General features: G+C 49.5%; 1 protein-coding gene across 2 annotated transcripts in view; it reads left to right on the top strand.

Annotated features, from left to right (window-relative positions):
• The window catches only part of CDK5RAP2 (CDK5 regulatory subunit associated protein 2), an 841564-nt gene that overhangs the window by 556859 nt on the left and 257049 nt on the right, over positions 1 to 27656 (top strand). For both annotated transcript variants that reach the window (XM_078642183.1, XM_078642184.1), the window contains one exon: positions 13761 to 13966. In XM_078642183.1, coding sequence (XP_078498309.1) covers positions 13761 to 13966 — 206 coding nt within the window. The remainder of the gene's footprint in view (positions 1 to 13760; positions 13967 to 27656) is intronic.

Below are 27656 nucleotides of genomic sequence, written 5' to 3' on the forward strand. Positions count from 1 at the left end.
ACGCAGCTAAGTGGAAGCGGTTTTCTATATATTGTAATAACAACCATATCAACCCGCTAGATGCTTCCATTCAAAATATCATTGCTTACTTACTACACTTTGAGCAGTCCGGATTGGCTTACACATCCATAGGCTCACATCTAGCTGCAATAGCTGCATACCTTCAAAATAGACAACATTGGTCTCTTTTCAGAGTACCTGTTATCAAGGCTTTTTTGGAAGGAATCAAAAGAGTTATTCCACTAAAACCTCCCCCTGCTCCAGTGTGGAATCTTAATATTGTCCTTACCAGTCTAATTGGCCCACCTTTGAGCCATTGCGCAATAGTGAACTACTGCAATTTTTTACTTGGAAAGTTGCTTTCCTCATTGCTTTTACATCACTGAGGAGAGTGGGTGAGCTTTAGGCACCAACCATAGAGGAACTATTTTGTTAAGCCTAACGCAACAAAGTGGTCCTTCGCACTAAGCCCAAATTCCTACCCAAAGTCGTATCTGCCTTTCACATCAATCAATCTGTTGAGTTGCCCGTGTTCTTTCCTCAACCAGATTCAGTGGCAGAACAAGCTCTACACAGATTAGATGTTAAACGAGCATTATTGTATTACATAGAAAGAACAAAATCATTTCGTAAAACTAAACAGCTCTTTGTGGCTTTTGCTCCATCACACAAAGGCAATCCTATTTCTAAATCTGTATTGCGCGGTGGATTGTATTCAAACATTCTATGGGAAAGCAAAGAGATCTTTACCAATACCAATACCCCCTAGAGCCCATTCCACCTGCAAAAGTGCCTGTGCTATGTGTCAACCAGTGTATAATACATAAGCAAGATAATTATACAGTATTTTAAAGTAGCCTTGCCAGGGGCAAATTTCATTAGCGTCTTAAACTGTTGGGAGTGTGCACTTGGTTCGCAAAATAGACTGTGCAACGTAGAGTCCCTTGGATCAACGCAAGGGATTCTGTCAACATTTTGACCGGCCTTGTAATAGTGTCAGTAGTACATCAAAGAGGAGTCTTCATCAGGACAATCAAAAACACCATGCATATTAAATAAATATAAGTCAAACTCTCCTATGTTCAAGGATAATATAGTACCATCAGTGGTATCTTAAGAAGCGACTAATCAAGTTGACTGTTGTTGGACCTAGAGCTGCCAAGTCACATAGGGTAGCCTGGCCTAGGGTAAGACAGTTAATTTCTAGAGACAAAAGTGTTAAGTTTGCGTTCCACCCTGAAGTAACTCAGCATCCTTCCATATCAAAAATGACACTACACCAAAATTTTGTAGGAAAATACGTTCTGGTTTATAAAAATAATAATTTGTTCTCCTACTTCTTCATAACATTTATCAGTACAGTATACACATTAAACATTGATGATACGATCTACTCAATGCTGGAGATAAACCATCACTTCTCATTTTATAACAATAGGGATCAATAAAAGGGTTCTCAGAAAACTCTGTCTGTCCACTATGTAAGTTCAGGTAACCTCGATGCTTCCAAATGAGGATGGTACTGGTTATTTTTCCTGCTGCACCAAGGAACAGTCGCTATTAACCCCCAATTGACTTTTCAATGAATGCTCTCCTCTACCCCTGAAACAGAGGGGGGGTAAATACCAATACAACCGTAAGTAACCTTCAATATATGCTTTGGGGTGATTGGGCCACTTGTGGAAGTCTCAAAGGCTTCTTGAAATAGTTATCTACACCTTTAACTAGAACAGCAGAGGGGGACTTCTCTTCAGGACCCCTGGTCGGAAGTTCCCCACTCCTTAACTTTTCCCCCAACACACTCCTTACTTCAGTGCTGGGCCACAGTGGGCAAAGTCTCGGATCGCCGGGGGAGGGGGAGGGGTGTCACCCGCAGAGTCGGCAGGTAGCTGACCGCCCCTCAGCTCAGCCTCGCCCGCCCAACCAGCCACTCGATCACAGAGCTGGTACCGGGGGAAAAGCTACACAGGCTGAGGAGAGCCGAAGTCCGCCTCCCGCCCGTTTCCTCCTCTTGCGCTGTCTCCGCCCTACTCGAGGAACAGCGGCCCGTCTGAGCAGGCGCGAGGGATCAGTGGCTCCCCGTCCGAGCCCGCTCAGCTCCTGCAGATCTCCTTTCTTTGCTCCGCCTCTCTCCAGAACCAGCGTTCGCTCCGCTGAGCCTGCGCAGTCCGGGAAAGCCTTCCGTCACCTTTCGCCGGCCCCGGGGAAGAATGGAGCTGCTTCTACCACATGGCCACACCACCCGCTGGTCTTGCCCCAGTCATACGGACCCTGCCTTCTCTCCTGGGTGAACCGCGACTCTTAACACGGCAGTCCGTTACCTCAGGTATGGGGGGTTTTGGTGATATGCCGGTTGGAGCAATTAGGCCCTTAGTTCACGTAGACAACCGAAAAAGGGGGGGGGGTCACAGGACTCAACTCCTCCACATCAGTCCTTCCTTCTTTCTAGTCATACACTCCCAGAGTCTCAACGAGGGCTTTCCTACTGGGCAATGGACTGAGCTGCCCTCCAGTTCAGTCTCCCACAACCACTCCAAATCCTTATTTCTAGGTGTTGGGTCGGGTCAGGTGCCCAGGGTCTCCAGGAATACCACGTAGCAGGGTCAGGTCAGTAACTACAAGGGGAGAGGGGTGGTGAAGCAGTAAGGAAGCGTCCCTACAATGGGAGAACAACCCTCTGGATATCCTACCCCCACCTTATGCCACAGCCTGAACCTCAGCTGACTCTCTCTCTGGTAAGACAAAATGGCTGCTCCGCAGCTGACTTTTTATAGGCTGGCCTCAGAAGGTCCAGAAGGAACCAGAAGGTTCTGGAAGGTCCCTATCCTAACCTAAAGGTCCTGTCTTGAGATGACCGTTATGGCAGTTACTGACCACCATTGTGTAGGTCTGGTAAATCTAGTCAGGGAGGCATCTAGGCCTCAAGTAAAGACTATGAGGTCAAAGAGCACCTAACCCCTAGGTCAACATCTCAAAAATCCAGTGGACATGAAAAGATAAAAAGGTTTGAGGGGCAAAAAGGGGACAAAATAAATAATTAATTAGGAGAGACTACCCAAAGGCAGACAGGTCTAACACGCGTCCCCCCCAGCTGAAAGTGGGGAGAGCTAGCCAACCCCTTGGGAGTCCTCATCACTAAGGCGGAAATACCTAGAGAGACCGTCTGCATTGGCGTGGTCCACTCCAGGCCGATGTTCCACCCGAAAGTCCATTCCCTGTAGGGAGATGGACCACATCAACAACTTGGGATTTTCCCCCTTCATTTGCATCAGCCAACGCAGGGGTCGGTGGTCGGTCTGAACCAGGAAATGCGAGCCAAACAGGTATGGCCGCAACTTCTTCAGAGCCCACACCACCGCAAAAGCTTCCCACTCAATTGCACTCCACTTCTGTTCCCGGGGAAGCAGTCTCCTGGATAGGAAGACCACAGGCTGATCCAGACCCTCTTCATTGAGTTGCGATAACACTGCCCAAATGCCATGTTCTGATGTGTCTGTCTGGACAATGAACTCCTTGGAGAAGTCTGGGGCCCTCAGGACCGGTGCTGCACACATTGCCTGTTTCAATTTCACAAAGGCTTGCTGACTAGCCTCTGTCCAGACTACCCGTCGAGGTTGTTTCTTGGAGGTGAGCTCTGTGAGGGGTGCTACAATAGTGCCATACCCCTTCACAAAGCGACGGTAGTAACCTGTGAGGCCCAGGAAAGCTCGGACCTCAGTCTGGGTCTTGGGGGGTTCTCAGGCCATGATTGCCTCAATCTTTGCCTGGAGGGGCTGCACTGTTCCCCTACCCACCAAGTGGCCTAGGTACACAACCGACCCCTGCCCAATCTGACATTTGCTGGCCTTGATTGTCAAGCCAGCCTGTTTCAGGGCCTGGAGAACAGCTTGCAAGTGACGCAAATGGTCCTCCCAGCTGCTGCTGAAGACGGCAATGTCATCCAGGTAAGCAGCGGAGAAAGCCTCCATTCCAGAAAGGACCTGGTTCACCAGCCGCTGAAAAGTGGCAGGGGCGTTCTTGAGCCCAAAGGGCATAACACAGAACTGGTAGTGTCCCTCAGGTGTGGAGAAAGCTGACCTTTCCTTTGCTCCATCTGTAAGGGAAATCTGCCAGTACCCTGAAGTAAGGTCAAAGGTACTCAGGTATTGGGCAGCTCCCAGCCGGTCAATCAATTCATCCGCCCTAGGGATCGGATGAGCATCAGTTTTGGTTACTGAGTTCAGTCCCCGGTAATCCACACAGAACCTCAGTTCTGGAGTGGTGCCTGGTGGGGCAGCTTTTGGTACTAACACCACCTGTCTGGACCAGGGGCTACTGGAAGGTTCAATGACTCCTAGCTCCAGCATCTTGGTAACCTCACCATGGATGCTGGCCTTCACCCTGTCTGACAGCCGGTAGGTCTTTGACTTCACTGGTGGGCTGTCTCCTGTGTCCACATCATGGGTACACAGGTGGGTTCTTCCTGGGACAAGGGAGAACAACGAGGAGTACTGCTCCAATACCTGGCGGCAGTCCTCTCGCTGCTCAGGAGTTAGGGATGGGGAGAGAATCACTCCCTCCACCGACCCATCCTTCTCTTGAGACGAGAAGAGATCAGGGAGAGGCTCGCTTTCTGCTTCCTCGGCACCATCAGTCACCATCATCAAGATGACCTCGGGCCTCTCATGGTGGGGTTTGAGGCGATTGGCATGCAGTACCCGTAGGGGCTGTCGAGGGGTCTTAAGCTCCACCAGGTAGGTGGCCTTACCCTTCTTTTCCAACACCTCAAAGGGGCCTGCCCAACGATCTTGAAGGGCACTTAGCTCTCCAGGTTCCATCACCCACACTTTCTGGCCAGGCTCCAACTCCACCGGGTGAGCGTTGTGGTCGTACCATTCTTTCATTTCTGCCTGACTGGCTTCCAAGTTGTCAGAAGCTTGCTTCCACAACTTTGCCATTTGGCTCCGGAAGGCCAGCATGTAGCTCACCACATCCTGAGGAGGCTTTCTGGAAGACTTTTCCCATCCATCCTTCACCAGGCTGAGAGGTCCACGCACAGGGTGCCCGTACAACAGTTCAAAGGGGCTGAAGCCCACTCTCTTCTGCTGCACTTCTCTGTAGGAAAATAGCAAACAGGGCAGGAGGACGTCCCATTTCCTCCGCAGGCTCTCAGGCAGACTTCTTATCATGCCTTTCAAGGTCTTGTTAAACCTCTCTACCAGTCCATTGGACTGGGGGTGGTATGGAGTGGTGAACCGGTAGGTCACTCCACACTCCTTCCACATGGCCCGCATATAGGCTGACATAAAGTTGGTCCCCCTGTCGGACACAACTTCCTTGGGGAAACCCACTCGGGTAAAGATCCCCATCAGGGCCCTAGCCACAACAGGTGCAGTAACAGTCCTCAGAGGAATTGCCTCTGGGTACCGTGTGACGTGATCCACCAGAACCAGGATAAACCTGTGACCATCTGTAGTTGGTGGATCCAATGGCCCCACAATGTCGATGCCCACCCTTTCAAAGGGGGTGCTAACGACAGGAAGTGGTTCCAGGGGAGCTTTCAGCTTCACCCCTGTCTTCCCACTGGCTTGACAGGATACACACGTCCGACAGTATGTGTCAGAAGCCACTTTCATCTGAGGCCAGTAAAAGTGGGGGACAAGCCGGGCAAAGGCCTTGTCCTGACCTAAGTGTCCTGCCAAGGGAATCTCATGAGCCAATTCTAGAAGAAAGGCTCGGCATCGTTGAGGGACTACCAAGGCCCGTGATGAACCGGGCAAAGGTACCTTGGGTTCACTGTAGAGGAGTCCGTCCTCCCAGTAAATGTGGTAGTGCCCTGCAATGTTCCCTGCTGCCTGGGCTTCGGCCTGTCGCCTCAGTCCCTCAAGGGTAGGGCACTCCTTCTGGCCCTTACAAAATTCCTCCCTGGTAGGCCCTCCCTCCACATGCCACTCGGCAGGAATAGGTAAGTCCTCCAGGGAGACTACTTCCCCCTCCACGGACTCCTGGCCCACCACCGCAGGTGGCCGATCTGTCTCATGGGGTGTGGAAGCCGAAGCAGGCTTCTCCTGACTTCGGGTCTTTCCCTTCTTGGCAGCGGGCTGGGCCATTGTTCCAGGCTCCAACCCAGGCGAACTCCCTCTCCGGGTAGTCGCAGACCTTGTGCTTGCACAGGCCCAGTAAGGTGTACCCAGCATCTCCGAATGAGTCCGGTATTCCACCTCTTTCCAGTCATTATGCTCCATGTAATTTCCCAGCAGACAATCGACTGGCACGGCAGGGCTTACGGCAACTCGAAGTGAACCTGCAACCCCTTCCCACTCAAATGGAACCTCGGCCACAGGATAGTAGCCCAATCTGCCGTCAGCAATCGCGGCGGGGTGGAGTACATGTGGAATCACCTGCTCTGGAGACACCAGTTGACTCCTTACCATAGTCATACTGGCTCCTGTGTCTCGCAGAGCCTCCCCTCTTTGGCCATTGATGGTGACCCATTGCCCATACTTTACAGTATTTGAGGGCACTTGGATCTTAGGAACCATCTCCCGATCTCCCAGGGACACTAAGGTGACACCCGCCCACTCACCCCCGTTATTTAAGGGCAACTCCTCCCCGAGCACTACACTAGCTACTCCTGGGGCTCTTCCTCCAGTGGGAGGGGGTGGTCTCTTTGGGCACTTGACATCTCCCTTATAATGTCCAACACCACCACACTCAAAGCAGTGGACAACCCTTGGCTGCTGACTTTGGCCAGGATGAGCGTTTCTGGGCGGGTTAGCCTTAGGGGTGAATCCTGTTCCCTTACTCTGGAAACTATTTTGGGGACCTTTAGAGAACTCCCGCTTTTTATCTCCCAGCTCCTTCTTCTGGGGGGGCCCTGTCCGGCCCTTTGGGAATCCCCTCCAGTCCCCTTTGAGGACACCCGGGTACTTGCCCAGATGTCCGCCTCCTCTGCAAGCTTTCTGGGGTTGGTCAGCTTGCTGTCCACCAGGTGTTGACGCAGCTCAGGAAAACATTTCTCGAGTAGGTGCTCTTTGAGAAAAAGGTCGTATAACCCCTCATAGTCCCTCACCTCGCTGCCTTGTATCCACCCTCCAATGCCTTCCTGGCATAGTCCAGGAAATCCACCCAATTTTGTGTGCCTAATTTGTGACTTCCCCTGAACTTTTGCCTGTACTTCTCTGGGGTCAGTCCAATTTTTTTGATCAGCGCCACTTTCATGGTGGGGTAGTGGGTCTGCTCATCCTGCTCTAGGGCCAATAGTGTATCCCGTCCAGTAGGAGGCATATATTTGTATAAACCACCCACCCCAGTGTTTTTCCTGGATCCCATGGGCTCTTAAGGAGACCTCATAGGCAGCCAGCCACTTGGCGATGTCATCCCCTGAGCTGTAACTGGCAACTATATCTTTAGGTAGGTAGTGTCTGGTTTCCCTGGTCAGTTCTTTGGTTTCGCTGCCACCATTTGGAGAATTAGAGGGTCCTATCGGTAGGGCCTTGAGTTCTAGCTCCCTCAGTTTAAACTCGTGAGCCATCCTCTGTTCCTCTTTCTCCTTTTCCATCTTGGCTAACTCCCACTTCAACTGTCTCTCCTCCCTCCTATCTGCTAGTTCGGCTTCAGTCAAGCTTCTCGCGGAGACACTGCTGCCCTCTCTTGAGAGTGTTCTGGGACCTGTCAACAAGTTTCCCCTCTCAGATTGATACAACTCATCTATCTCGATGACCGCGTCCCGCTCCCCCTCTTCCTCCTCCTTCCCCTCTGGGTGCGCTGCCACCCATGCCCTTAAACTGGTCTGGAGTTCCCCCTTCTTGGCACCATGCTTAAAAAAAACTCCCATCTTCTGACAAAAGTCTCTAAGCTGGGCTGTGGTATAGGTCTCCAGTTCCTCCAGAGCAAATTCCATTTTGCTTATGAGATATGTAGGGACAACCACTCGGGAAGAATTTGTTCAAAAGGGGCAAATTAAAGCTACCTCCACCCACCACCAGGAGTAAATTTAGAAAAAGCAAAAGTAGTAATTGGGAAGTCCGCCAGGAGAAAACTCCAGGTGTAAGCCTGTGGAGTACACTTAGTAACTGCAGAATAGACGCAAACATAGTTCGGATCCCACCGCTAGACACCAATTATGTTGGACCTAGAGCTGCCAAGTCACATAGGGTAGCCTGGCCTAGGGTAAGACAGTTAATTTCTAGAGATAAACGTGTTAAGTTTGCGTTCCACCCTGAAGTAACTCAGCATCCTTCCATATCAAAAATGACACTACACCAACATTTTGTAGGAAAATACGTTCTGGTTTATAAAAATAATAATTTGTTCTCCTACTTCTTCATAACATTTATCAGTACAGTATACACATTAAACATTGTTGCTACGATCTACTCAATGCTGGAGATAAACCATCACTTCTCATTTTATAACAATAGGGATCAATAAAAGGGTTCTCAGAGAACTCTGTCTGTCCACTATGTAAGTTCAGGTAACCTCGGTGCTTCCAAATGAGGATGGTACTGGTTATTTTTCCTGCTGCACCAAGGAACAGTGGCTATTAACCCCCAACTGACTTTTTAATTAATGCTCTCCTCTACCCCTGAAACAGAGGGGGGTAAATACCAATACAACCGTAAGTAACCTTCAATATATGCTTTGGGGTGATTGGGCCACTTGTGGAAGTCTCAAAGGCTTCTTGAAATAGTTATCTACACCTTTAACTAGAACAGCAGAGGGGGACTTCTCTTCAGGACCCCTGGTCGGAAGTTCCCCACTCCTTAACTTTTCCCCCAACACACTCCTTACTTCAGTGCTGGGCCACAGTGGCCAAAGTCTCGGATCGCCGGGGGTGGGGGGGGTCACCCGCGGAGTCGGCAGGTATCTGACCGCCCCTCAGCTCAGCCTCGCCCGCCCGACCAGCCACTCGATCACAGAGCTGGTACCGGGGGAAAAGCTACACAGGCTGAGGAGAGCCGAAGTCCGCCTCCCGCCCGTTTCCTCCTCTTGCGCTGTCTCCGCCCTACTCGAGGAACAGCGGCCCGTCTGAGCAGGCGCGAGGGATCAGTGGCTCCCCGTCCGAGCCCGCTCAGCTCCTGCAGATCTCCTTTCTTTGCTCCGCCTCTCTCCAGAACCAGCGTTCGCTCCGCTGAGCCTGCGCAGTCCGGGAAAGCCTTCAGTCACCTTTCGCCGGCCCCGGGGAAGAATGGAGCTGCTTCTACCACACGGCCACACCACCCGCTGGTCTTGCCCCAGTCACACGGACCCTGCCTTCTCTCCTGGGTGAACCGCGACTCTTAACACGGCAGTCCGTTACCTCAGGTATGGGGGGTTTTGGTGATATGCCGGTTGGAGCAATTAGGCCCTCAGTTCACGTAGACAACCGAAAAAGGGGGGTCACAGGACTCAACTCCTCCACATCAGTCCTTCCTTCTTTCTTGTCATACACTCCCAGAGTCTCAACGAGGGCTTTCCTACTGGGCAATGGACTGAGCTGCCCTCCAGTTCAGTCTCCCACAACCACTCCAAATCCTTATTTCTAGGTGTTGGGTCGGGTCAGGCGCCCAGGGTCTCCAGGAATACCACGTAGCAGGGTCAGGTCAGTAACTACAAGGGGAGAGGGGTGGTGAAGCAGTAAGGAAGCGTCCCTACAATGGGAGAACAACCCTCTAGATATCCTACCTACACCTTATGCCACAGCCTGAACCTCAGCTGACTCTCTCTCTGGTAAGACAAAATGGCTGCTCCGCAGCTGACCTTTTATAGGCTGGCCTCAGAAGGTCCAGAAGGTTCTGGAAGGTCCCTATCCTAACCTAAAGGTCCTGTCTTGAGATGACCGTTATGGCAGTTACTGACCACCATTGTGTAGGTCTGGTAAATCTAGTCAGGGAGGCATCTAGGCCTCAAGTAAAGACTATGAGGTCAAAGAGCACCTAACCCCTAGGTCAACATCTCAAAAATCCAATGGACATGAAAAGATAAAAAGGTTTGAGGGGCAAAAGGGGGACAAAATAAATAATTAATTAGGAGGGACTACCCAAAGGCAGACAGGTCTAACAACTGTATAATAGCATGTAAGGAATTACTGTGTAAGAAAATGAGAATGAGCTCCTAGTCTGAAAGAACATGTGCATGGGATAAGTTGTACAGAAGTGCCCAGTGTAAAAACATCCAGGTAAGCTCCTAAAGGGAAAAATCAAAAAAGCAAACTAAATATGACCCTTCCACCATTGGTCAAAAATATTATGGCTAAAAGAATGGAAATAATAAAATCTCAAAATACACTCACTAAAGAGATGCGCAAACAAGTATTGAAATTGCAAAATGACTGTTGCATCCCAAACGAGAGCTGAAGTGGGATATACACTGGATGTTATATTATGATTGGAATTCCTCAAAAATACAAAAAAATAGCTTAACATTACCATGAAGCGCTAACTTTATACCTGCAAAGCGCAAGCAGCTTTTTCTGGCCATTACCAACTTGTGTGAAACGCGAGCCGATGGGCTGCGCATAGATAAAGAGGAGTTTATCCAAGCTGGAATGCACACGGAAGCAGTGAGGCAAAAGCCCTACTGCCAAGATTGTTGACATAAGTGAGTGTTCTAGGCCTAAAAACAGAGACGTGCTTACTGTTGCATTCTGTGATGTCTGGACCATGAAGGAAACACGGAGTTCTGAAAATAGATTAAATGGCCTAGGGGGCATAGCATAAAAGCCAAATCAATGGTATAAGTGTTCCAAGCGGCCCCTAATGTAACTATTGTGAGAGGACACAATCAACCTATTGTGTAAATTAAATGAAGTCACCTATATGGGGCAAGAGCACATTAAAACCAAGCAATAATTAAAGAATAATGTAGCTGGAAAGAAGGATGAAATTAATAATAAAGGGAAAAGTGAATAACCTTATCATACAGTATTGGATAACAATTTAGCAAATGAAAGAACCAATATCATACAGAGCAATGCATAAAGCAATGCATAACCATTGTAAATAGAAACCACTTGTTGATTGATTTCCTCAAGTTCATTCAGGCCATTATGAACTTTGTTTAATTAAGGTATCCATTTACATTCTCTCAGGTTCAATGTAGCAGTGAAGTCACCACCTCTTGAGATTTTTCCATTTTGTTCAAGCAGAAACCACCTTAACTCTTCGGCCTTGTTGTCAATGTTCCACCAGAGGTGCTCCCAGAGTGCCGCATCTGATTGGTCTGCATTGTTGCAAAAAAAGACATACATAATTTACCTTGCGAGACCACACCAATTGCGATAGCACAGATGCCATTTATATTATTAAATGCCCTTGTGGATGGCTTATGTGGGGCAAGCTAGACAAAAAGTCAGAACCAGAATTTTGTAAAGTTGCTCTTCTCGAGGATTTGCACCACCAGAAGTGATGTAGAAACTTTCTAAACGTGTCACACAACATGGTGTTAGAGTTTTTCCGCAGGCCACCAATTCCAGAGTCAATAGCTGACTTTTGTTTCACATGAATGTTGCCTTCTATCCTCCTAATACTTATAGATAAATGAATTTTATCACTGCAACGTAATTTGATTGTTGTTTATTCTATCTTCATGTGTTACTGGCTTCTCGTTTTATCTGAAACTCACTAATAACTTTTTGTGTATGTACTGTACATACATAACACTGTTGAATAAAAAAGAAGCATCTCCAACCCCAATGTAGTGCTTGAGAAGTTGTGCCTAAGTCTGAGGTCGACATTTGGAGGTTTTTAGCGTTTCTCCTAATCTTCATGACTTCTTGCATACACTCTGGAGCACTATTGTTGAGGTGATTTCTCAGGTGACAATATTCCCTACGACTGCTTTAGTGCTGAGTCAGATCAAATGAGTTCCTTCTACTTTGGCACAGCTGGTATTACTTTCACTACCCCACCTTCTGACCTTGATGTTGACTGTTCATTACCCGGCACAGTCTAAGGCATGCTGGCACCCAAATTTATCCTGATCTTGACGGTCAACTTTTATACTATTGCCTGTGCTCATCTTGCGTAAGTTAAGAGTAAAAGTTATTTTTCACTGGAGTATTTTCTGGGTGAACTCTCTGCAAGGTGCACCGATTGGGGCTTTGGCCTCATTACAGATTTCCCCAAATTTTTCTGGTACCAAATTTGATTTGGAAAATAAAAAAACTTAGTGGACATCATCCTCTTAGCTTTGATTGGGACAGGTGTCCCCAGTTTCCACACCTGCATGATGAGTCTGTGCCATCTGTATAGACATTAGCCGAGAGGTCATTCTAACCCAGTGGAGCTTACTAGTTCTTCATGCAAATCTACCATCACTGGGCGCAAATACTGGGGGCAGCCATCCATACTTTGAAACAAACTGATTTACCACAATATATAACTGAATATGGTATTTCCTTCTTTGAGGCCTTCCACTAACCCCAACAGATAGAAACGTTTTGAACAGCAGTGTGGTGAAACAGATAAAGACTGACCTTCTCCGTATATTGGAGTTGGCCATGTTCTTGGTGACACATGATCTTAAAATAGGTCACAGAGTACCTTTAGGCACCTCAGCAGGGTTCTTTTCCAATAGCTTGTTGTGCCAGGGTTCTTAAGAGTGTTCAGAATTCCTTCTCTCCAGCACTGTTTATTTAGTTTGGTGTTATAGTTTTTAGTCATGAATCCTTTTGCATCGCTCTATTAATGTTCACTGAAGCCTTTGACTTTGTTATCAGTCTTTTTGGTGATGATTGTATCAGGGAAAATAGAGGGGTAAATGAGATTTCATTGAAACAACCATACATCATCTTCCTTCCAGACAAAGTGCTGTTGATTGTGCACCCTGTGTTTGTATGCAAAGTGCTCTTAACATTCTGGGTCTCTCAGGTGTTACATTGAGTGCATGTGTAATTGCACCAGTTGAATGCTGAGGAGAGTGCCCATGTTGATTCCTAGTGGTACACCCCAGTCTTATGTGGAGAATTCCAATGATTTATAGGAGTCAAGCAATTTATTCAGAGAATCCTCCGTATCAAACCTGAATGGTAACAGAGCTCGATTGACAAAGACCAATATAGCTGTATTTACACTCTTCGTATGTGTCCCTTAGTTTTATATGTGTAGGCTGCCACCTGTTGGTTTTCAGACTTTCATCCTTTAACCTGCAGTAGCTTTACTATGACCTAGAAATTGCCAAAACCATGTGCTCTGATTTGCCGAGGGAAAACAAATTGTGTGTTGATTTAAAACAAGGCTGCTATGTTTAGCCCTTAATCTCGGGCGAAGCTCTTACAAGAACTAGTACTACACTACACTGGTGGTCAAATTGGGTAAGAATCCTTTTTTCTGCCCTCTGCATGATCTGCCACACATGCTGAGAATGAGGGACACCCATTCTACAATGGCCACTGGCAAACTATCAGGGTCCTCCTTGAGATGGGCCACCTCATTGTGATTGACAAGTTACAAGTACCACCGGAACAGCCACAAATGTGATCAAAGACTGTAGCTGTATCATACTGTCTCGGTTATTATAACACACCCAGAAAAATAAATATATATTCTCAAGACGTATGTATTTTGACAGTATTTAAACTAGCAAATGTAGTTGAATGGCCAAAGTCTACTTTGTGCCCTTGTCTGGATATGCCGCAAAGTAGCACCTGATTGATGCAACACAACCAAGCCTAGTTTATTAAGGTTTGCTGTTTTTTTAAAGGTAGAGCCTAATGTTGGTGTGCAACAAAATGGTATTTTGTTCACTGTTTTTCTTCAAGTATTGCAATAATTGAGGTATATTTTTCCTTTTCCTTACAGGTATGAACAGGATAATTCTAATGCAGATTTACCAACGTACCATCTCCAACAGCAGATGGAAAATGAAGTACTCATTCCTTCATCCTGTCACATCCTTTCCGATATTGATAACACAGATAAAATTTATGCTCCATCAGAACACATGGAGGCCACATTGGAGCGAGACCACGAGCTGAAACTGCTTTCTCCACAGAGGCTTTCTCAAGGTAATTTGCAGCCATCCTGCTAAGAGATAAATACCTCTTTTGGAGAAGTGAATGTTTACAACAATGTAAGAATGCTACATGAAACTAATTGCAATAATTACCTATCAAAGAATCCTGTAATCAGTTTGTGTGCATCTCATATTTATTTATTTATTTAACATTTTCTGTGGTGCAGACATAATCCAGAAACACAGAACGTGTTATAGAGACAAGGAGAGAACATTGGTTGAATGCAGCAGATAAATAAGTAAGAACATTAAAGAATGAGGGGATACCAATACATACTAATGGATATTAGCGCCTGCAAAATACTCACTTCAGTCGCCTTCCCAGGCACCAGAGTTTTTCCCATAATATTCACCATCAGAAGCCTCACTGGAATCGGAACGATGTTGTGATCAGCAAATTGCTTAAAAGATGCTACATGCATCATTGACAGAAGTTCTATCCATTTTCCACATTCTTATTGATATAAAAACATGAGGCACAAAATTAAAATGACAACAAAAAACTCATGCTGAGAGGATGGGGGTTTGGTGTATGAGTAATCTGCTGTAGTAATTTCAGCCATGAAAAATAACATTTTCTCAGATAAATAATGTATTCGTCTTAAGCATAATAACTTCAGCACAATGCTCACTTGAGCAGGACAGAGACTTCCCTAGGCCATAATGGACTGTTACTCTACCCTACCAAACTCTGACTGAGAACAACCTTTGCATCTGCAGATAATAGTTTTGTTTTTTTAACTCTTTTTATTGATAAAGCTCAAAGTCTCATACAATGTACAACAGTGATCAGTAGCAATATATAAAAACATCAGTACATATATCTGGAATAGACACTGTGGTAGCAGAATGGACAATTGATGAAAGTGGCCTTAAACCATCCCCGCCCGCACGGCCCGGTATCTGCGCCAGGGGCCCCACACCTTTTTCCATTTCTTGACACACCCTCTAGATTTATAGATAGTCTCCTCCGCCCTCTGGCACCAATCAAGGTCCCTGATCCATTGTTCCCAAGAGGGGGGCGCCCGCGCCCCCCAGTTGCGGGCTATATTACTCTTCGTCACTCTCACAGCTGTTGCAAGCCATATCTCATTATATCTGGACCAGTCAGTTGCCCCTCTAATCATTAACAACAGCCACCTCGGGTCCACTGGCACCGCGGATCCCACCAACAACTCCATCGTCTGGGTGACTTTGGCCCAGAAGGGCTTTATAAACGGGCAGTCCCAGAGCGTGTTTAAAAGGACCCCTCCCCTTGGCAGCCCCTCACACACAGGGGTGACCGACACCTCCCCCAGGAGAACAAGCGAGTGCGTGCGTAATACACTCGGTGCAGAATCTTCAACTGCGCCAGGCAAAACCTGATCCTGATTGCAATTTCACAAGAACTCTGGAGTGCGTCCTGCCAGTCCTCGTCTTCGAGGCCGCCAATGTCGCCCTCCCATCTCTCCCGCGGGGACGCCAGGGGGTCAGGCATGTTATTAATTAACTTGCGGTAAATGGTAGAGGTAGACTTATCTGGAATAGGGTCAAGAAGGAGTCTGTCCTCTAGTGGGGAATATTCTGGGAGCACTACGTCCCTGTGTATGCATGCTCGAAGGGCATGGGTGAGGCGCAGATAATGGTAGCGTTGAGAGTCGTGCAGTCGGTACTCCTTTTGGAGATAAGCAAAGGATCTAGGTGCGCTCCCCTCCACACATCGCCCAGGTAGTCGATCCCAGTGAGCCTCCAGCCCTTGAAGCCAGCCAGTCTGGACACTTCGACTAGCTGGTCACCAAACCAAAGCGGCGTTCGTCCCGTGAGGGTGCCTGCCCAACCCAGAAATTTATTAGCTTCCTTCCAACATTGGATCACCACCCCTATGTGTGCCGGGAGGTCCTTCTGACGCCTTCTCGTGTACAGGAGAGACTCGCAGCTGCCCCCCGGCATAACATGCCTATCCACCCTATAAGCCGGCTCCGAGACTGAAGCATAGACCTAATCATTAACCACCAATAGCTGCGAGGCCCAGTAATACAATTGTACGTCCGGGAGGGCCAGCCCCCCGTCGTATACCCCCCTAGTCAGCTTACGCATCGCTATCCTCGGGTTCCCCCCGTCCCAAAGCAAAGTGCGTACTGATGAGGAGATGCGTTTAAACACTCCACCAGGGATCGGGTAGGGCGAGTTTTGCAGTATATAAAGCAATCTGGGCAGTGCCAGCATCTTAAATAGCGCAGCACGTTCCATCAAGGAAAGAGTCAAGGAGCGCCAATGGGCGACATCCGAGGCCAGCTGCGCCAGGAGGGGCTCTAGATTCCTATTGAAGAACTCCGCTCTGTCCCGGGTCACATACACCCCCAGGTATTTAACCCCCTCAGTGACGACCGAGGCCGGGCATCGTGAAGGAATCCTCGGGGGGGGGGGCGCCAGGGGACCAGAGAGGGGATAGATCAGCGATTTGGTCCAATTAATCGTGTATCCCAAGTAGCTACCGAAAAGCTCGAAAAGGTGGAGCGCATCGTTCGGTGGGGGCCCCTAGCCATGTAGAGGAGTATATCATCTTTGTATAATGACATACGCTCCTCCCTCTCGTCTGTAAGTGACAGACCCCAGAACGACCTGTCCCGACGAATCCAATGAGCCAAAGGATCCAGGGCCAAGGCAAAAAGGAGTGGGGACAGCGGGCAACCCTGTCTAGTGCCTCTGAGCAAGAGGAATGCCCGAGACGTCACCCCGTTTACCCTCACTCTTGCCACTGGCTGTTCATACAACAGGGGGACCCAGCTACAGAACACTAGACCAAAGCCAAAACGCTCCAAGACCTTAAACAAGTAGGGCCATTCGATATTATCGAAAGCCATTGAGGCGTCCAGCGCCATCAATGCTGTTTGGGTGACGTCTCCCCCCTCCGTCATGTACAAAACCCCATATAGCCGAATAAAGTTCAATCTAGTGCTCCTGTGTGGCATGAACCCCGATGGGTCAACGTGCACCAAGTCAGGCAATACCGTTAGTAATTGCATTGCCAGGGCCTTGACCAAAACCTTGGCTTCAACGTTGAGGAGCGAGATTGGCCGATATGACGAACAGTGCTCAGGCGGTTTCCCGGCTTTGTGGATGACCACAATGGTGGCCTCCAGCTGGTCTGGTGGGAGAACCCCCACCTCCCGTGGCTCGAGGAACATCTATCGCATGGGGTCTATTACTATGTTGGCTTGCCTCTTATAGATTTCGACCGGCAGGCCGTTAGGTCCCTGAGCTTTACCAGCCTGTAGGCAAGCGAGGGCTTCACCCAGCTCCAATCCCATGAGCTCAGCCTCCAAACTGTCGGCCTGCTCACTGGACAGGGTGGGCAATGCCAAGTCACGAAGGAATTCCCCGCAGTCCTTCTCCGTGCACACCGGGGTGTACACCACCTCATAGTAAGACGCGAATGCCTCTGCTATGGCCTCACTAGTGGACGCCAAGTTGATGGATTTGTCAATCACCTCGGCCACCCAGGACTGCTCCCGGTCCCGACGTTCGAGCCATGCCAGTAATTTCATACTTTTGTCCCCTGCGTCATAAATTCTGTGTTGCGTGGCCAGGGAGTAGGCGTGCGCCTCACCCTCCGCCAACGCCCGGAGCTCCTTCTGTTTTAGAGCCAGATCGTGGCCTCTCTCCACCGAAGGGGACGCACTGATGTCCTTCTCCAGTGATTCAATTTCGCCCTTCAACTGTCTTATTTGGATCGCCTCCTCCTTTTTTTGGGCACCGATGAGCGCCTGCGCCTGGCCCCGCAGAACTGCCTTATACGCTTCCCAAAGGGTCAGGTGGGAATCGACCGAGCCCTTGTTCTCTGCAAAGTATAACTGGGAACTCTCCCTCAGTTTGTCAGAGATGGTGTCGTCTTTGAGGCGCCATGGGTCGATCCTGGGGAAGGCCACCCGATCTGTCGACGGTCCCTTGAGAGTGACCCCCACCGGTGAATGGTCCGAGATCCCTCTGGCGATGATGCAGGGATACTCAAAGTCGCCCAGTTGGTCCCCCAGCACAAAGAGGTGGTCAATCCTGGAAAACATCCCTTGCCTAGCCGAAAAGAAAGTGTATTGCCTTTTTGAGGGGTTGTGTGCACGCCAAACGTCACTCAGACCCATCGCTGCCACAAACCCCCTTCAGGCACAGTTCCCCTCTGTTACCCCGCCTGTCCCCAGAGTGATCTGAGTCAGCCTCCATGACTGCGTTGGTATCACCCCCAGCACCAGAATGCCGCGAGGGAGATCAGTCAGGTGTGTACCCATCTTCTCATACACCTGAGCATGGAGGCCGGGTGAAATGTAACAGGAGCTGGGTACTATTGTGCGCCCTTCCCACCTGATCCCCACCGCTGCTATGCACCCAGTGTCTTCCGTCCATGTACCCGTGACAATGAGAGGTAGTGCACCACGGACAAGTATACCCACCCACCCTAGAGCCTGACGTGAACCCAGAGTGGGCCACCATCTTATAGCCAAACCGGTCCAGGGCCTTGCATTTATTGCCTCGTAGGTGGGTCTCCTGAAGGAGCACTACATCAGGTGCAGATAATAGTTTTGAAGAAAGATAGATATCACCCTGACAAACGTACTAAATTAGAACACTAGTTAAAAGAGCTGACATTTCTGCCATGTGCCTAGTGGAATGAGCCTGAAAGCACTCTAGAGTAACGTACCCTGTCAGTTCATAACAGAGTTCAGTAGTCAAAAAGCTCCATGGAGAGCTAGTCTGCTTCCTAACTGTAGGGTCACACATAGGGTTCTTTAATAGACACAAACATGTTATTCTACGTTTGAAAATCTGATGTTCCCTGGATGAAAAACTAAGAGCTGTTAAGGGTCTAAACTACGATGCTTTTCCTAATGCTTAATCAGATGAGGGAGGAAAGAGAGCGTGCAAAATGACAGTCTGAAAACTGTGAAGCTCTGACACCATCTTTGGTTTGAAGACAAAAAAGAAATTTAACCTGAAGTACTTACCTATCCTTCTAGGATACTGCAAAATGAGAAGCTGATAAAACATGTAGCTGGCTAATCCTCCTATAAAAAGTGATTTGTAGCAAAATAAGCCTCTTCCTAAGAGAGAAATGTAGGATCATTGAAATCCATTGGTCCAAATGGAGAAGCCATAAGATACGTCAACACTATGTTTCAGTCCCAAGTTGGAGTAATAAAAAATTCTGGAAGAAATCTAACAATGAATGGCAATGTAAATAACAAACCTTGCTTGGGGAAATATAAACGAGTTCAGAGGGCATCCAAATAATCTTGAACTATATTTACACTGCGTCTCTTTTCTACTAAATGCAGGATAAACTGCAGAAAATTAACTACCTAAGCTCCTCTAGGATCCACAGAACAAACACGACACAAAGCAGCAAACACAGATCAACTACTGGAATATGCTGCCCATGTTGATGGCCTATGTACCACCAAAAGAAGATTTAGAAGATCCTGAGGAAGATGATAATCGGTAACACCTATTCTCATTCAGCTGAAACAGATTGCCCCCTTTGTGAAAAAACAGATCCTCCCTCAGAGGCTAAAACCTCGATAAGTTCAGTTGCATTAGAGCCGAGCACCACGTATCGTAAGCTCAATCTTGGTAGCCAGAATTACTTGCACTCTTTGAAGACAGATCTTGTAGACAATCGGCTCCATCAGTGATGGTGGAGTAAGTGCATAAGATTGACTTACCTCTTAAGAGAGGATAATCCCCCAATGACTCCCGTCTAAGGAAGCTACTTTGTGCTAACCTGGGTACAAAGAGACGTGTCTTTTGTGGCAGACAGATCTATATCCTGGAATCCCCAAATCTAAATTATCTCGGACGCCATCTTTGAGTGTAGATGCTACTCATGATTCACTGTCAGTATACTGCACAGACATTCTGTTATATCACTACACTTCCTAGCTGGATGAACTGCCAACAAGCCATAAAAAATTACACAATTTTCAAATAATGTTTTCAATAAATAATACCTCTGATCCTATATCTGATGGAGGCCTAGAAAAAAGAAACAAATGTCACTGGTGCATGTGGTACTTCTTATGGCAGTGAGTACATCACTTCCAGTAGAACCTGATAGGCCATTCACATAGTCCATAAAAATCCGGGAACCGAGAATGGTGCAGAAAAGAATTTGCCTTTTTAGTCCTGATTGTCTAAAGATTACATAGATGTTATAGTGAGAAAAAAGACTCTGGTAGCTTCACAACCAGTTCTGAAGCTTTATGAGTAACTGATTTGCAAGACTTTTCTGGCAGTGAGGAGTGAGATGGCAAAGTGAGAGAACCAGTTTACTCATTGCCTCAAGTAAAGCCATCTCATTCTGCGCAGTTCGAGGTCTGTGAGGCTTAAATCATGGTCAAGTCATTTGAAAAAAAGCACCATTTTTTTTTTAGATTTCCACCTTGCCTTTGGCAAAGTGCAAATCCATGACTGTTGTCACAAAGGTGTGGTACAGCTAAACCACTCCTCTTAAACTTACTGTTGAAGACTAAAGGCACCATTTAGAGTTTGAAGGGAATGGAAAATCCACCAATTTCTTAAGTAAACTCAAAATATGGTGTAGAATCAATCAGCTGAATTTTCTCTCTCATAGGGGCATTGTGATGTAGGTAATTGAAGCTTGTGGGCTCTACTCCATGTTCAGTTTCCTCCAGAAAATGGAGGCTGTGTAGTTCCTGCCAAACTAATAATATGGGCCAAGGTGTCTGACTTGCTTCACTGTTAAGTTTGGGAATGGTTTATGTTCCCTAAATCACAGTTTAGCAATATATGAAAATTAAAAGGTTTTGCTGTCAGTGGATCTTGCAGAAACGCAGATGTTCATTGCAACAATCTCTGTTGAAATAGCGTGGCCGCTTGCAACTGCAAAATAGACTGAAACAACAATTTGTTCAGTAAACAAAGCTCCCTTTTCTCTGACCAGTACACTTTCAATTGTCCTGTGGATTCTTGAAGGTACACTGTCTCTCTTTCTTTGTCTTTTGATTGTCAAATAAATCAAACATTCATAAGTTAGGCATCCTAATGATATACATGGTGGTCACTTGCAATGTATATTTTTATTTTTATTTTATAAAGTTGTGCTTGTGTGTATTTTAACTGCACCTGTGAATGCTTGCTTTCATGTTCAACAGCACTGATATTCAGAAGGGCAGCCAAATTACATCAGATTTCCGAGTCATCATAACAGTTACCATGTCAGTTATTTTTGATGCTTTTGAAGTTTACAGGTACTCTTAAAAACATTTTGGTGCCTGGAATGTTGAAGCTGATTTTTTTAAACTCCAGTAAGTACAAGAGCATGTCCAATATTAAATATAAAGCTTCTCCTAAAGATCCATTAGATTTTAAGATTCGTAACTGCTAAGAGATTCAGTTATCATATTTTATGCTAAAAAGGAATGTTCTGTACTTCAGACCTCTGGAACACAAAGACGAGATGGCGAATCACCTGGGCAAAAATGTCTGTTCCACAAATGCTTTGGTTGTGTGAAATGCTATTTCCAACACACTTATAGAATGATTATGCCATGTGGGTATAAATGTATTTAGGGTAAGGTGTCTAAAACTACATTATAAAGAGCATCACTGGATCTAGCTGATTTGGTGACTAGAGTTGTAATGAACAGAGAATCTCTTAACCTTTATTCCTACTTAAGTCTTACTGAATTTGCAACCTGATGGCTATTCTACCACCAGATGACCCTATGCCTTTCTATTTCTCCTCCTTGTGAGATGTTTTGGGCAGTGGGTTATTTCTATGGTTTGGCAGTTTTGTTTTTGTTTTTCCATAACTCTCTTACATCTCAGGTTCAGCGAATTAAGGTAGAACTAATGTCATGCTTGCAGGTGATCCCTTCATCATCTTGTAGCGACTCCTAGATAATAGAGCTGCGAATCCAGCCAACTTCAGGAGATATTTCTTGCTGAATAATCTTCAAAAAGAAATTGTATCAATGAGAAAAAAGCAGCAACAAAAGTTAGTAACTTGTTTCTTTACATCGGGGTATCCATCTCTTCATTGGAACACTGCTCAAGGAAAATTTTCCAATGCGGGTTGTCTTTTTGAGCCTATTTGTGAAATCTCTTAGTCATTTCTCTGATGATCAGGCTGAAGCGTTAAAGGTTGTGAGATGGCTTTGATTCATCAAAGTAAATTATTCAAGGCTAATTTGAATTGATAACCAGAGCAATGGCACAATCTTCTGAAATGAGAAGGATTTAATTGTTATATCTTTTGGATTTGTTCCGTTATGAGTAAAGTAAGCACCTTGTTATGCTCAGCCGACCACTGTATAGAAGCCAACACACTACCACTTTATAAAAGTCACTTAATCGCTTATTATTACATCAACCAGTTATCTGTAGAATATAGTGACCCACTGCATTGACACCTCTACATTAGCATCATCCCTAAGATTAACACCTACTCTAATCCATATTTTGACCATGACCTGTACCCTACACCTAGCATTAAGCCTAACCCACAGTATATAAGCATATACACAATTAAATCTGATATGACCCTATCCATAACGACATGTCTTACCCCAAGGCAATGCTTGTTCCCAACGCATCCTTAACCACACCTCTTACCCTAACACAAAATCTGAAAGAAACAGGTTAGTATTAGATTCCTTACCTTAGAATATCCCCAGGCGTCAGTCTGGATCCGGAAACTTTTGCGTAGCAGTACCCCTGCGCGTCGGTAGGCGTCGTCTGCAGGCGTCCCCTGCGGCTCCGCGTCCGTCGTCGGCGTCGTGCGCCGTGATGACGTCGCTGGAGTATATAGACGCCGCCTCCGCGCGCTGACGTCAGTTCTTCTTTTTTCCGCGCCAGTTAGCGCAGATCCGAAGAGCAGTACTCCGGTCTTTTGACCTACGTTTTTTGATAACTTTCTAACTCTAAGGTGCCGATAGGATGCCCGGGTTTAAGAATTGTGACGGGTGTGACCGCACGATGTCGGTCACGGACCACCACCGACTCTGCCTCCGGTGCCTGGGCGCGGACCACGACGTGGAGTCCTGCGTCGACTGCCGGGCCTTGACGAGTAAGGCTAGACGGGAGCGGTCCCGCAAGCTACTCGAGCTCCGGGTGTCGGCCCCGCGTCAGGAGCGGTCCCGGTCCGGCCGGAGGTCGAGGGAGCGGTCGAGGGAGCGGTCGCGGAGCCACCACGAGCGCTCCGGAAGTCATCACCATTCCTCTGGTTCCTCAGGTAAGAGGCACAAGAAGTCGGGGCGTCGTCATCGTACCCCCGACTCCCCCGACGCTCGCGCGATGCGGCCGGGGGTTCGGGTGGCCGCGGCTCCGCGTGGGTCGCCGACGCTGCCTGCTCCATACCCGACGGTCCCTGGGCAAGGCGCGTTGCGAGAGGAGATAGAGGAGTTCCTCATGGCCATGAGGGCGCTGTCTCCTCCGACGGGGCCTACGGCGCCTGCGGGCCCGGCGGTCCCGTCCGGGGGCCCGAGCGGTTCGGGTACTCCTGCGCCGACGCCGTCGGGTGCTCCGGCCCCGACGCCGCCGGCGGCTCCGGCGCCGCTGGGCCCTTCAGGGTCGACGCCGGCTGGTCCACCGGCCTCTCCGGCACCGATTCCATCGGGGCAACCCATGGTGCCGCCTCCGCGCGGCGCCGGGACTCCGACGCCGGCTCCGGCCGGCGTCGGGGCTCCGGCGCCGGCTCCGGGCGGCGCCACCCCCATTCCCTCTCCTACTCCGGACGCGGAGTCGGACCGGCGTCGTCCGACGCGGAGTCCGGCGCCGATGGGGCCCATTGACCCCGAGGAGCCGGTCTGCATCATTGACTCCGAATATGGTGAGGATGCAGATTATGGGGAGGGTTGGGAGGGGTCTGAGGACCCTCTGTCACGCGAGTGTCAGTAAGACGTGGACTGGACAGGTGACTTGGGTGATGCCAGTGGTCTGGACGATTCTCCTAACCCTGGTTTTGTCTCGCCTCCTACTGTGGCCTCGGAGGCTGGGGCTGCTTATTCAGTGGTATTGATGAGGGCTGCCAAGGCCTTGCGCCTTGAGCTCCCCGTCGCGGTCGTGAGGCCTAACATCCTCACTGAGGTCTTCAAACCGCAGTCATGCCCACAGGAGCCTCTGCTGCCGTTCAACGAAGCCTTGACAGACGTTCTTTTGGGCACGTGGTCCAGGCCCGCTTCAGGTTCGCCTGTTGATAGGAACGTGGCCAGACGCCACCGTCCGTGTCCGGATGACCCCAAGTTCCTGTCCACCCATCCCACCCCTGAGAGTCTGGTGATCCAGGCCTCGACTTCCCATACCGCATTCCCATCGGCCCCGCCCGACCGGGAATCTAAGAGGTACGACCAGTATGGGAAGAAGGTCTTCTCGTCCCTGAGTCTGGGACTGCGGTCTTGCAACACCGCATGCCTCTTGGGCCGCTACACCCACTCTCTGTGGGATACGGTCGCGGAGTGTCTGCCACAATGCCCGCAGGAGGTACGGGCAAAGTTCGGTCAGGCTATGATTGAAGGCCGAGACGCAGCACGATATTCCATCAGGTGTGGTCTCGATACGACCGACTCGCTAGGCAGAGCGATGTCCACGACGGTGGCGATTCGTCGCCACGCCTGGCTGAGATCCGCCAACTTTTCGCCGGATGTCCAAAATACTTTGATGGACATGCCGTTCGATGGCAGTCGCCTGTTTGGCGACAAAGCGGACCACGCGCTGGAGCGCTTCAAGGACTCCAGGGTCACGGCCAAGTCCTTGGGTCTCTCGACCCAGTGCCAGCAAACGGGTTCGTTTCGCTCCTTTCGTGGCCACGGAAGGGGCGGTCCCACACGTGCTGCCAGCCACGCACCGCAGAACACTTCTCAACACGGTGGCGGCGTGGCTTCCGCCGTGGAGGCAGTCGGGGACAACGGCGAGGTCAGACCACACCTCCCCCCGCAGCATCAGCCTCCAAATCCTCCTAGTCCGAGCTTTCAGGCCCATGTGACGCCAGTGGGTGGCAGGGTTCGCCATCACCACTCCCGCTGGCGCACCATCACATCGGACAGGTGGGTGCTGCAGCTCGTCCGAAGGGGCTACTCCCTCCCCTTCGAGAGCACTCCTCCAGCCATGCCACCGCAGAACCACCGTGTGTCGGGGGACCACTTGACACTTCTGCAGGAGGAAGTTACGGCCCTCTTGGCCAAGGGGGCCATCGAGCGCGTTCCTGGGCCAGAAGTAGGGTGTGGTTGCTATTCCCACTACTTTCTGGTGCCCAAGAAGGACAAGGGGGGCCTACGTCCTATCTTGGATCTACGGAACGTCAACGGCTTCCTCCGGAAGGTGAAGTTCAAGATGTTGACTTTGGCTCAGGTCTTGGCTGCTCTGGACCCACAAGACTGGATGGTGGCGTTGGACTTGCAGGACGCGTATTTTCACATCCCCGTCCTGCCGGCCCACCGACGTTACCTGCGGTTCACGGTAGGCCACGAGCACTTTCAGTTTATCGTGCTCCCATTCGGCCTTACCAGCGCCCCACGGGTGTTCACGAAAGTGATGGCGGTGGTCGCAGCTCATCTGCGCCGGTTAGGGGTTTCAGTCTTCCCCTACCTCGACGACTGGTTGTTGAAGGCGGGCTCGCCCCAGACAGTCGTCCACCACCTTCAGATGACGGCAGACCTCCTGCACGAGCTGGGGTTTTCCATCAATGTGCCGAAATCACACCTGTGTCCCTCTCAAAAGCTCCTTTTCATCGGAGCGGTTCTCGACTCGGCGCAGTTTCGGGTTTATCCTCCGGAACGGCGGGTCCGGGATATTCAGGCTCTGATTCCAATCTTTCTGCCGTTATCCCGGGTTTCGGTCAGGTTGACGCTGCGGCTGCTGGGGCTGATGGCTTCCTGCATCCTTCTGGTGCATCACGCCCGGTGGCGGATGCGGGCTCTGCAGTGGGACCTGAAGTTTCAGTGGGCCCAGCATCAAGGCAACCTATCCGACCATGTCCTGATCTCGGAGGGCACTGCGAGACAGTTGCAGTGGTGGCTTACGGACCGCGATTGGGTCAGATGCAGATCCCTCTCCCTTCCCCAACCGGAGCACGTAGTTGTGACGGACGCGTCCCTCCAGGGCTGGGGAGGCCACTTGGGAGAGGCGGAGATCAGAGGCATCTGGTCTCCGGCGGAGTCCCGGCTCCATATCAACATGTTGGAGCTGCGGGCGATTCGCCTAGCACTGAAGGCATTCCTCCCCTTTGTCAACGGGAGTGTAGTGCAGGTGTTCACGGACAACACCACCGCCATGTGGTACTGCAACAAGCAGGGCGGAGTGGGGTCGTGGACCCTTTGCCAGGAGGCTCTGCGTCTCTGGCAATGGCTGGAACGTCAGAGCGTGACTCTGACGGTTCAACACCTGGCAGGTTCTCTGAACGCCAGGGCGGACGAACTCAGCCGTCGGTGCTCGGTGGATCACGAATGGCGTCTGAACTCGGACGTGGCGAAAGGCCTCTTTCTGCAATGGGGAGAGCCTTGGTTAGATCTATTCGCCACAGAAGAGAACGCGCAATATCATCAGTTCTGCGCGTTGGAGTTTCCAAGACGGCACTCGCTCGGCGCGAGTGGAGTTGCGGTCTATTGTACGCCTTTCCGCCTATACCACTTCTGCCCAGAGTGCTGAAGAAGATCAGGCGCGACCGGGCCCAAGTTATCCTTGTGGCTCCGGACTGGGCTCGAAGGTACTGGTATCCCGAGCTACTCAGCATGTCAGTCGGTCCCTCGATCCGCCTGCCCCTTCAGGAGGACCTTCTGTCGCAGCAGCAGGGGACGGTCCTCCACCCGAACCTGTCCAGTCTCCACCTCCATGCGTGGAGATTGAGCGGCGACAGTTGAGGCCATTTGACTTGCCTCCTGAGGTTTGTGATGTGATTCTGGCAGCCAGGCGTCCCTCCACAAAGTCGGTATACGCCTGCTGGTGGAACAGATTTGTGGCATGGTGCACAGCAAAGGCTGTGGACCCTCTCTCTGCCCCTCTTTCCGAGGTTCTCCTCTTTCTTCTCTCTCTTGCCCAGCAGGGCTCTGCTCTGGGCACTATCAAGGGCTACCTTTCTGCCCTTTCGGCCTTTCTAAGGCTGCCTGATCAACCTTCTTTGTTCAGGTCCCCTATTGTAACAAGATTCTTGAAGGGCATCACGCACATGTATCCACCTGTTCCGTTCGTGATGCCTCAGTGGGACTTGAACCTGGTTCTGACTTTCTTGATGTGCGCTCCCTTTGAGCCACTTCATTCCTGTCCTCTCCGTCTCCTGACTTTAAAGACGGCCTTCCTGGTTGCCATCACCTCTGCCAGGAGGGTGAGTGAGCTCCAGGCTCTTTCTGTCAAACCTCCTTTCCTGTCGATTCATCCAGACAAGGTGGTTCTGAGAACTAGACCTTCTTTCCTGCCCAAAGTAGTCTCTGCTTTTCACATCGGGCAGTCCATCACCTTACCCTCCTTCTTCCCGCCTCCGCATCCTTCAAAGGATGAATAGCGGCTCCATCGTCTGGACCCAAAACGTGCGCTTTCATTTTATATGGATCGCACACGCCAGTTCCGGGTGGATGACCAACTGTTTGTTGGCTACGTGGGTGCGAAGAAGGGAAGGGCGGTACATAAACGGACCATCTCTCGGTGGGTCATTCTGTGCATCAAAGCGTGCTACTCTTTGGCTCGGAAGGAGCCTCCTGTTG

The sequence above is a fragment of the Lissotriton helveticus genome, chromosome 5_1, assembly GCF_964261635.1.
Source record: "Lissotriton helveticus chromosome 5_1, aLisHel1.1, whole genome shotgun sequence".
Classification (NCBI taxonomy): domain Eukaryota; kingdom Metazoa; phylum Chordata; class Amphibia; order Caudata; family Salamandridae; genus Lissotriton; species Lissotriton helveticus.